This window comes from Hesperophylax consimilis, chromosome 15 (assembly GCF_061612785.1).
Source record: "Hesperophylax consimilis isolate HC1 chromosome 15, BYU_Hcon_1.0, whole genome shotgun sequence".
Lineage (NCBI taxonomy): Eukaryota > Metazoa > Arthropoda > Insecta > Trichoptera > Limnephilidae > Hesperophylax > Hesperophylax consimilis.
The window spans coordinates 6,663,507-6,676,060 of NC_142850.1; the positions used below are offsets into that span (position 1 = coordinate 6,663,507).

Sequence of the window (12,554 nt, forward strand, 5' to 3'; positions counted from 1 at the left end):
AAAAGAAGTGACAGTCTTATAACTTATTACCTATACAAAGGAATGTGTTTTATAATATATCGAATTATATCAAAATTATGGACGTTCCGAGTCAAAATGTCCTATTAAGTTTTTTGTTAACATTTTCATGTTTGATATTAAAAAAATATTTTTTAGAAAGATCAATGTTTTTTTATGTAAATATTTCAAAGACAATTTTATCTAGTTAAATAGTATTTTTTTAACGACAACTTGTGACAAATGTAATATGTATCACATTTTTGATACCTAGGGAGAGCATTTCGAAATTCCAAGAAAATTCACCATGCCATGGGAGTTGTTGGTAAAAATATTTAAAAACCTAAAGGGTTAAATAGTCTACGAAATAAACCAGAGAATAGCTTCAATATCTTATAACTAAAAAAATATTCACCGGTTAAGCCAGGGAAAAAAAGAACATCTATGCAACGAAATACATTGACGGCCGGCATAGTCCAGTGGTAACGCATTGGACTGCCATTCCGAAGGTCGCGGGTTCGAACCCGGCGTGCGCAAATAAATTTTATTTGATTAATTTGTGTTATTTCACAATTAATTAATTAAAATAATATATAGTATATTTGCGGCACGTTCCAGAGTGGAAGATACTACCAGTATCGCCCTGGTGTAAGACCACCATTCAGAATTGAAACGTTGCTCCAAATGGCTTTAGCCGTGTTTAGTGACTAGATCTGAATAGCCAGGTACTTCCCCACCTTCCTCTTTCCCTTCCCCACTTACCTTCAGCCTCACAACATCCCCCAATTGGGGATGCTATAGTCTCACTGGCTCCAGACGGGAGCAGTTGGGACTCTTGTGAGGTATTCACTATAAAAAAAAAAAAAAAAAAAAAAAAAAAAAAAAAAAAAAAAACATATTGAAATACATGTGTGATTTTAATTTGTAAGAAAAGGTTATGGGAAAATAAGCAGACAAGAAGAAAACCACAGACGAAGAAATTAATAACGAAAATCGGGAAACCAAGAAAACAGAATAAAAAGAAAAAAACGATGGAGTAGGAAAAATGCAACAACAACGAATAATGTATGGTATATGGTTATTTATCATTTTTGTAAAAATTGTTACCATGTTGTACCAAATATTCGCTTTGAGACATGTTCCCTTAAATAAACTTTACTTGATATATATATTTTGCATTTCATTAATAATATTCTTTGAAACTTGAGTGTTGAAGTTTTAAATCTAAACATGTATTGCATTTTGCTAATTTCATTATTTTTCGACTTTGAAACATGATATTGCAAGTTTCTAAGGATTTCTAAGAGCTTATAATTATTACTCCACAAATAATTGCTTCATTTTATCGTAATCCATAATTAGATCGCGTGCCATTAACATGAAATCTTTATAAATACGAGAAACTACACAATTAAATATACACTCCCGGCAGATCTGTTGGCCTGACCGTCCTTATCACCTAGATCATTGTTTGCCAACACACATATCGAGGACGTCGATTCCGTTATTGCAGTGCAAGTTTTATAAAAGTGTTATAAAAATAGTAAAATGAAGAGAAATTTTATTGTTCTGAGCATTGTGGTCTTGTTTAGTGAACCCGGATTTGGATACAAATTTCGTAAGTGCCCTTAGGATTTGACGCTGAATGATATTCAGTGACTTCTGAAAATACAATTTTATTTTTATTTTATAGAAACAAACAGTACATGATTTACAGAGATGAAAAAATATACAGGAAAAAGATATTTCATGTTGGGTACCTATGATATGTTTCCTTGTAATGTCTGCTAAGTGGTATGTTTATTCCTTAGTTACCAGGTAACGTGTGTAGTATTTAGTGTGTGTGTATGTGTGTGTCTGTATGTATGCGCATTGAACAGTTTAAATTATTGATATGATGCCACGTTTGAATTTGGGCAGTGAATACTAAAAAATGTCAATGTTAGAGTTAAGACAAATATTATATAGAGTATGAAGAGCTCCACTTTACATCGAAACTTTTATATTTGTTGCGTTTTGCAAATCCCTACATATTCTTATAGTGATTTACTTTTGGGGTATTATGCCGTGTTGTGCTACCTCCTTCTTTAGAAAACGTTTCGAACATCATTGCAGTGTTCATTATCAAGGTAGATGTGTAATCGAAGAATCTGCAGTGCGTACTTATGTATGTAAGAGTAGATGCATTACGTTGCTGCCAGCTCCAATCGTTTAAGTGCTGGTATAGCAGTATAATTTAAAATGGTTTTCAGTGTTTAGTTTTGGTGAAACCATCAATTACCGGATACCGAGAACTATTGAGCTAAGCCCCAAATTAATTTTAATATTAATGGGATTTGTATGTATTTCAATTACCTCCGTAATTAGGCGTGCTCTATTTTGAATCTTCCCAGGACATCAGGAACAAATCCAAATGTCCGGTTTCAATAAAATGCTTGGTATTTGCCGATTTGAGAGAATGGCCGAGTTTACATGCTCGAAAGTTTTTTGATATCAATTTCGGAGATCGTTCGTTCTTGAAACTTTCCGTTTTTGTTCTCGAAACGTTAGCTCAAGACGAGGGAACGAAACTTTAGCTCAACATAATACCTCAAAAATATATCACTATACATGTAAACTTTTTGCCGTGAAAATCTACTATTATATCTTTCTACATAAAATATACAGAAAAAATATGTGTTTTGGTTTTGAATAACTTTTCCTTAGTTTCTGCCTAATAAATTGAACATTTTGTTATTATTCGTGTTTACGCTTTGTCAAAAGTCGATCGTGAAAAGGACATTGATGGAATTCTTTACTAAAAAATGGAATTTCAAATAACAAAAATAGCTCTTGCAGAGTTTTATTCCCTTGAAGATCACATTTCGCATTTTCCTGACGATCTTTGTTAAATTAATATTCGATATGTGTAAAGAGAGATTCTTCTCGTTTCCCGCTTATCTACTGACTCACCATCTTGATTATAAATGAATGTACCATGAAATTATCTGTGCTTTCTTATTTTTAAATGTAATTCTATATTTCCATTTATTTTATCGTGGTTGGCAGGATATCTTTTCCATTCGTATAAAAAAGAATAGATGATGGCATAAGTAGCTAAGTCAGCAACCTTTCAAAATCCCTAAGCCTTTGTCTATTTTCAGCTGACTCTTTCAAGCGATGCAAGGTGTCTCCAGAACTAGATGGAAAGCCCAACGAATGTTTGGTCACTGCGATGAATGAAGCAATCCACCAACTGGCCGAGAATGGACACTCGGACCTTGGAGCCACTGATCTGGACCCTTTGCTCATCAAACACATGATTATCGATCAGGGAGGCAATGGTCCAATTGCCATTAAACTGGAGTTCACCAATAATAATCTTACCGGATTTTCAACTTTGGATACTAAGTCTGTAAGGTAGGAAAAAATAAACAAGCCTTATTGCAATATGATTATTTTATGGTTTTTTTAACGAACTAAATACACCGTATTCACTTTCTTCCCGGGGCTTTGACTGTTCAACGTTCTCTATTGTTTGCGGTCTCTCGCTATTCACCTCCGGTCCTCAACCCTTCGTGTCCGGCTCAAATCCTCTTCCATACAATCTTTCCGGCACTTTAGGAGCTACACAATCTTACAATGGTCTCATGCTGATGTAATATTAATGTTTACTTCAATTTCTTAGTATTTTTCCAATGCTACAGTTAAAGCCCTATGACAATGAGATGATTCCTACCAAAGATATGTTACATTCATTGGCGGTTTACGCTCAGGGTCATCGGAACATTGACCCCCAAAAACGGAAGATGAAAATTTATTTATTTATCAAAAGTGTATTTTTTAGAAACCAACTAAACAATAAATAAATGCAACAATAAATGTATATAGAGCACGATACAACACAATAACAAAAACCTATATAAAGCTTGTACTAGTTCACCTCAAGTGTGCATTGACATTACACTTCTGAAGCAATGAGCAATGTTTTGATTTTCAGTGGAAAGCTGTCGAGTCCTAAAGATTTTCATATGGTTTTTAAGTTTACAATAAAGAATTTGAAGCTTGTTGGACCCTATAAGATTAATGGAAAGGTTCTCATCCTGCCGATCCAAGGAACGGGAACTAGCACCATGTTATTGAGTGAGTTTTCTTGATATATCATTTTTTTAATTTAGTGGATTCTACATAGGTATTTATTGGCGACCCTTTTTAGATCTCCTTAGAAAGATACAGAACTGAAATTTTTAGAGCCTAAAGACTTCTAAGCTTCATATTTTTTTGGTTAAGGAAGGAATTAATCTAGGGATTTTAAATTTAAGAGAGAAATTCCTTATTACGCCAATGTGCATTTTACTTCTAAGAAAGCGCCTGTTCTAGATAAAATGTGTTCAGACAGACATCGCATCGTCTATCCGCGACCCGTCGTTATCTATAAAATATTATGATTTTTAAAGCCTAAAAAAGCTTTTTTCTTGGGGTGAAAACTTTTTTTTTTTTTTAATTTATTTATTTCATCAAAAAATTACAGAATATATATAATATATCATTAGTAAGTTGTATAATTATATGTCAGTTAGAAACAATGAAATTGTTGAAAGAATAATGTTACAATAATACGGCAGTTTCTAATATAAGAAAAAATATATATGAATGTAAGAGTGTTATATAGAAATGGCATAATATACTATATTTTAGGTTGTGCATAACCTGCCTCACTAGGCGAACCTGTATTGAGGCAGAATTTTTAGTTAATTATTTCTCCATTTTGTCTATGGTTTGCTAATATGTAAATGTTTAATATGGGTTCCCATACAGCAATCCATTATTTTAGGTTACATTATTGTTTACATATTGAAGATACAGATAGAATAAGTTTAAACACAATACATACTATAATAACTCACTGTGACACTGCAAAACTATCGGATGATCCTTTCTGTATCTTACTGTGTTTTAGATATATGTGATTGAAGGGAGTTTTAATATAAAAAAATAATATTGCTCACGTCAATAATGATTTTTAAATGATAATTTAAATATAGCTGGAGTGGCGGGCACCATCACTATAAATGGACAACCTCAGATGAAGGATGGCAAGGAAACCTTAAAAATCACCAGCTTTGATTTGAAATTTAGACCCAAGAAGTATGTAGCTTTATATCTTTTATCTGATTTTCTGTTTTCCTTTTTTTATAAAGCGAGCGAGTGTAAGACTTGTATGATAAGTGTATGACTAATGTTTATATGTCATCAAAGGAATAATTTCTACAAAAATTCAATAATAGAAAATCTGGGCATTGAAGTAGAAAAAGCTGTGAATATATTATATTTCAAGACAACTGATTTCAAGTAATAACTTCATTGCACACCTCAGTCAAATTGGATTTGCTTTGCAGGCTTCAATAATAACAACATTGTTTAGTTAAATTTTCATTATAACAATTTCGATTATAACATAATTGTTTAATTTTATTTTCAGTATACCAATTTCGATTATAACATAATTGTTTAATTTAATTTTCATGATAACAATTTCGATTATAACATAATTGTTTAATTTAATTTTCAGATTGCACTATGAGTTTGGAAACCTCTTCAACGGCGATAAAGCTCTGGGCGATAATACGAACTTATTCCTGAACCAAAACTGGGAGGACATCTTCAACGAACTAAAGAAAGCCATCGAAACGGCTTTTGGCAATGTTTACAGGGATTATACGAAACAAATTCTGGAGAACTTATCGTTTAACGAAATTTTCCTAGTGGATTAAGAATTGATAATTTTAAAATAATAATAAAGATTTAAAAAAACTTTCGTATTTATTCTTTACATATCAATAATTCGACTCATCAAAGAGGTGGACTTATTCTTCTTCTTTCGTAAAGAGGTGGACTAAGGACTGACGATGTGGAAGAAATTTGCAGCAGGACGGGAACCCTGGAGACTCATTTTGTGTAGCATGCCATTTCCCGTAATAATAATATTACTCGGTAGAACTCCTAACAGGGCCTATAAATCCTACTGATCCCTCAACATAAACATTTAAAAAATCTTTCGTTATCCTACATGTATTTAATATAACTATATTATATTACATAATTTATAAATGTAATATAATATAGTTATATTAAGTACATGTAGGATAACGAAAGATTTTTTAAATATTTATGTTGAGGGATCAGTAGGATTTATAAGCCCTGTTAGGAGTTCTAAAGACTAACATATCTGGAGTCGGTGAATTATTTTCCCATTTGATCTCTGGTGATTTTACGTGTTGTTTTTGTATTAGTTTGTATTTATTATGCTTATATAATGCACTTGCATATTGTGAATTGATTAGATGATCGTTTGTGGAAAAGTGTGTGGAAGGGTTTAGTTTTTCCTGTGGGGAAGATTTAACCCGGAGATAAAGTTGGAAAATTTGGATGAATTGTGTAGCGCCGTTTGATCTATGTTATTATTAACTATTTATGGAGAAAATATACAGGACAATACTTACCTGGTAGGTCACTTGAGATTAACACTTAATTAACATTAACTAATTATTTATTAGCGAAATTTAGATACAGGATTTAGGACATAATTTAAAAATTGGATATAACTGGACTTTCTCTCAAGAATGATAAATTTAATTTAAGGGTATGACATCTTAAAAGGGTAAGTTTTTAGTTTAGACCTGAATTCTGTTGGACTTGTTATGGATCTTAGTTCCGGAGGGAGTTTATTCCAAGCGTTCGGCCCTGATACTCCGAAAGCGCGATCACCGAACTTAGTATCTGGCTTGCGCTTAGGTTCCATCAGTCTAAGTTGGTGATCTAATAGTTGACTGCCTCAGACCTTGTTGGTCTCATTCCAAAGGTTAAATTAGGACTTAGAGGTATGGAATTGGCTGAGCAAGTACAAAAGTAGACTGAATTCGCCTGATATATTATTATTGTTTTATTTATTTGTTTTATGTGAATACCGCACAAGAGTCCAAACTGCTCCCAATCGTCTGGAGCCAGTGAGACCATGGCATACCCAAATGGGGTATGTTGTGAGGTTGCAGGTAGTAGAAAGGGAAAGGAGATTTGAAAGAGAAAGGTGGGAGAGTACCTGGCTATTTATAACTGGTCGCCAACCACGGCTAAAGCCATTTCAACCAATCTTTTAAATCTGAATGGTGATCTAACACCAGGGCGATACTTTTAGTATTTTCCATTCGGGAACAAGCACAGCACAGCAAGCACACTAATTATTATTTTTAATTAATAAATTGTGAAGTAACACAAATTCATCAAATTAAATTTACTTGTGCACGCAGGGATTTTATCCGGTGACCTTAAAAATGCTAGTCGAGAGCCTTACCCCTTGACCATAGACCCCATCGTTAATGGGGTGAATATGTGGTAAAACTATCTATGACTCTATCATGAATAAGGAGTTTCAAAAATGATACAAGTCTGATATGCAGAGGCGGATTTTCCCTTAGGCCTATGTAGGCCCGGGCCTATGGCGGCCAGATATTAGGGGCGGCTAATCGTGACAAAAAAGTCACAGATGATAACAAGAAATTACTTCCTAAGTACCTACATATTCTACGTACGAAATAGCGATATGCAAGAGCGTGTTCACACACAGCACACAGCGCGCCCCCACGCCCCGCAGCCGCCCTCGCCAGACCTATCATGCTCCGTGGCTCGCCCGCTCGCCTATTTCCAATCCCTACCGTGATTCAGTTGCACTAGTGACTGAACCGCGTTAGGTATTGTTATGCATAATAGCGTGTTCACACACAGAGCTATAATATGCGTGGGATGGCGTATTTAATACTTTCCAATTTGGAATGTACGTTATGTACACGTATGAGAACTGTTTTAAATGTTTTATTCAAAGCCTTGAACCCTTAGAAAGTATTTTTGTTGTTTGTTTTTGGGGTGTTATGCCGTGTACATCTTCGGATCTACCGGATCTGCCCTGATGATGGACACTGCAACGCTGTCCGAAACGTCGGCTAAAGAAGGAGTTAGCGCAACACGGCATAACACCCCAAAAACAAACAACAAAAATGCTTTTGGCCGTGAGAATCTAAAAACTTACCTTAGAAAGTATTACAAACTAGCAGCTATTATAGTTAACTAAATTTCTGAATCGATTTCGATAAAAGTTGTCAATAAAGTAAATTCATTATGTAGTCTATAGTCTATATCAGGGGTCTCCAAACAACGGCCGCCAATGTCATCAATCCGGCCTGCGACAATCGACAATTATACAGTGATTGAACTAGCGAATTTAGCAAGCGTATTTTTTTACGTTAATTCCACACAGGAGGCTATGAGAAAAATATTTTCCCTCACGACCTATGTCATCTTAGGTGATGCTGTGTGGAGGGTCTTTGTAAGGAAGGGAAGGATAGGAAGTTCTGAAAAGGAAAATGTATGAGGGCTGGGTAGGAATCTGGGGATTAGTGTGTCCAGTGTTAGAATTATATAACAAAATTAATATGTGTGACTAGCTCCATCTATGATGTATCTTTAAACTAAATAAACGTCAGTCGATCTCCACCAACCTTGCCGTTTTATTGGGTTATGGGCCCAGGGCTATAACTCGCGTTAAATCAAAGTTTTCCTGCGTAAAATACTATTTAGTTGGACAATCAGTGACCAGTATATCATATACTCTTTAAAAACAGTGTAAATCGCCGCAATAATAACTGTTTTTGTGATCGACAATCTGTTACCGCGTTCTCGGTGTGCGTTTATTTCAACATGGCGGGAAGTTACATAGTGAATGTACCTAAATTGAAAGGACGTGAAAATTATGATGAGTGGGCGTTTGCAGCTGAACATTTTTTGATGTTGGATGGTGTGGATATTCACAAGCCAGAATCATCTGATTGTACAAGTCTGGATGATAAAAAGGCAAAAGCTAAACTTATTATGACGATTGATTCTTCAATTTATGTTCACATCAAAAATGAGCAAACAGTACAAGATGTATGGAAGCGTTTGAAGGCCCTATATGATGATTGTGGCTTCACTCGTCGCATCAGTCTACTTCGTCAGCTAATATCTATTCGACTAGAAGACTCCGAGTCAATGGGTGCCTATGTATTTCAAATGGTTGATACCGCACAGCAACTTAAAGGTACCGGCTTCCAGATCACTGATGAGTGGATCGGGTCATTATTACTGGCGGGGCTAACAGACAGGTTTGCTCCTTTAGTAATGGCCATCCATTTGCAATCCAGAGCAAAGTGGATTGCACATCAGCACGGATGTTATCGAAATTGTTGGACATGAGTTCGGAAGTTGGCAGCTCTGGAACAAATAGTGCTTTTTTGTCAAAAGGTTGGCAGCTCCGAAATAGCAAGAAAAATGGCAACCCTGCTTATACGTCAAAGTCGAAAGAGTCACCGCCGCCATCTTTGAATTCTGTCAAAACAGTCCGTTGCTATAAATGTAAGCAACTCGGACATTATATGAATAAGTGCCATAATAATTCACAGCATAAAAGTGAAAGTAATGCATTTAGTGCGATATTTTTGAATGGAACATTCAAAGATTCCGATTGGTACGTAGATTCGGGTGCAAGTTCACACATGATTACTGATAAGAATTGTTTACAAAATGTGTCGTACAGACACAAAGTAAAAGAAATAGTAGTTGCAAATCAAAACAAAATACCAGTTATATGCTCAGGAAACACGATGATTACGACCGTAGTGGACAATTTGGAGTTTGATATCCCTGTTAAACATGTTTTATGTGTGCCTAACCTGTCAACTAATTTGTTATCAGTAAGTCAGCTGATTCAAAGTGGAAACAAGGTTAACTTTGAATCGGAAGTTTGCTATATACGCAATCGACAGAATGTGCTGGTAGGAATAGCAAATCTAGTAAATGGAGTGTACAGATTAAATATTAAGTCAGAAAATTTGTTTGCGTGCTCAGCAACAAATGTGACAAGTGAAATATGGCATCGACGGTTGGGACACATTAACAGTAAAACTTTAAATGCTATGAAGGATGGCGCTGTGGAAGGAATTTTATACCCGGATAAGGCTGACTTTGATAAGTTTAACTGCATCACGTGTTGTGAAGGGAAGCAGTCGAGATTGCCATTTTCACACAAAGGGTCAAGGTGTGAAAATGCATCAGGATTACAAAAAACACCTTATGAGCTATGGAGTGGTAAAAAACCAGATCTCGGTCATATTCGGATATTCGGCAGTCCTGTGATGGTCCACGTTCCGAAAGCAAAGAGGACTAAATGGGACAGAAAGGCTGAAGAATATATCCTGATTGGTTACCCAGAGAACATTAAGGGTTACAAGCTTTACAACCCGAAGACCAATCGTATTATGACCAGCAGAGATGTTGTAGTGATGGAAAATATTAATGACAGTTCATCAACAACTATTTTCGTAGAAGAAAAACAGCAACCAGATTACACAGGAGACAGTCAGTTGAATAGCACATATATCGAAGAAGATGATGTGAATGATGTTACATATGTTCCTGCTGAATCGACAAGTGAGTCAGATGACAGTCTTTATGAGACTTTGACCCCGGCTGACACAAATGTTGTTCCCGCGGATGCAAATGTTGTTCCAGAAAAACGAGCTAAACGTAAACCAGACTATTACGGTTACACGAACATGTGTATAGAAGACGTGTCAAGTGAACAGATTTCTCTCGATGAGGCTATAACTGGACCCGAAAAAGTGCAATGGCAAATTGCAATAAAGGAGGAGTTCAAATCCTTTAGTGATTATGACACTCGGGAGCTAGTGGAGAGGCCAAAGGACGGCACAGTGGTAAAAAAATAAGTGGGTTCTTAAAAGGAATATAACAGTGATGGTGAAGTGCGTTTCAGAGCAAGACTTGTAGCAAAAGGTTTTTCTCAGAAGAAGGGTATAGATTTTACCGAAACCTTCTCACCAGTGTTAAGATATTCCACTCTTAGATTATTGTTTGCCTTGAGTGTACAACTTGATCTCAATATGAACCACCTTGATGTACCAACAGAATTCTTAAATCGTTTTCTTAAGGAAAATGTTTTTACAGAAATACCAGAATACTCTCATTTTGTTGATTGTAAAAATAAAGTATTGAAATTAAAAAGAGCCATTTATGGTCTCAAACAGTCTGCTAGGAGTTGGTATATTAGAGTAGAAGAATGTTTATTGAACTTAGGATATAAAAAATCCAAATATGAACCTTGTCTTTTCATAAAAAGTAATAATAATGTTAAAATATTTGTTGCATTATTTGTGGATGATTTCTTTGTATTCTATAATTCAGAAAATTATTATGAACAGTTAAAGAATGAACTTATCGATAAATTTAAGATAAAAGATTTAGGTGAGATTAAACAGTGTCTAGGAATGAGAGTGAACGCTCAAAAAGATTGTATTACTGTTGATCAAGAGCTTTTTGTAAACAATATTTTAAATAAGTTCAATATGTCAGATTGTCATACTATGGAAGTTAATTTAAAGTTAGAGAAAGATGTAAATAAAAGTGATGATATTATAAAATATCCATACCAAAAGTTAATAGGGAGTCTTATGTACTTATCTGTGTTGACAAGACCAGACATTGCTTACAGTGTAAGTTACCTAAGTCAGTTTAATAGCTGTTATAATGAAACTCATTGGAAACATTTAAAAAGATTGTTAAAATATCTTCAAAAAACCAAAAGCTATGCTTTAGTTTATAAGAAAAGTGATTATTCTTTACATGGTTTTGTAGATGCTGATTGGGCATCATGTACCTTAGATAGAAGGTCATATACTGGGTTCTGCTTCATAATGTCAGGATGTGTTATATCTTATGAATCTAGAAAGCAAAGAACAGTTGCCTTGTCTAGTACTGAAACAGAATATATGGCTCTATCCGAAGCTTGCAAAGAGGCTATTTACTTAAATAACTTATTATCTGATATGATAGAAATACATAAAAATACACCGGTATGTTTATATAGTGACAGTCAAAGTTCTATTAATTTGTCTGTTAATCCACTGTTTCATAAACGCACCAAGCACATTGATGCACGACATCACTTTGTCAGAGAATGTGTATTTGATAATAAAGTTAAGCTTGAATATGTGTCAACTTCCAATATGCCAGCTGACTTGTTAACAAAAAGTCTTTGTTCGAGTAAACATCAAAATTTTTTAAGTTCAATGGGCATATCGGAAATTTAAATCCATTTTCATAATATTGTTTTGTTAGAATGGTATTTAGTTTATTTTGTTACGAGAGGGTGTTAGAATTATAAAACAAAATTAATATGTGTGACTAGCTCCATCTATGATGTATCTTTAAACTAAATAAACGTCAGTCGATCTCCACCAACCTTGCCGTTTTATTATCCAGGAGTGACATACGTATGAATACATCCCTCCAACTGCGGTGCAAGGCGATGGGTCAAGATAGTCCGGCTGGAAAGGTCAAAAGGCCTCCCTCATCCAGTCTCTCTCGATCCGGCCCGCCACGCAGCAGGTGGGCAGACGTATCCGCCGCCAAGACCTGGACAAATCTCACCCCATGAACCATGAATGATAATGGCAGGAAAATTAGAACGGTTT

At 35.1% G+C, this 12,554-nt stretch overlaps 1 protein-coding gene across 1 annotated transcript; it reads left to right on the forward strand.

Annotated features, from left to right (window-relative positions):
- Window positions 1-1,438: 1,438 nt before the first annotated feature.
- Window positions 1,439-5,750, forward strand: LOC149417236 (protein takeout-like). The gene is made up of 5 exons (XM_089639963.1): window positions 1,439-1,615; window positions 3,141-3,396; window positions 3,977-4,119; window positions 5,022-5,124; window positions 5,549-5,750. Exons 1-5 carry the CDS (start codon window positions 1,546-1,548, stop codon window positions 5,748-5,750), a joined length of 774 nt encoding a protein of 257 aa, XP_089496089.1. The 5' UTR covers window positions 1,439-1,545.
- The last annotated feature ends 6,804 nt before the right edge of the window (window positions 5,751-12,554 follow it).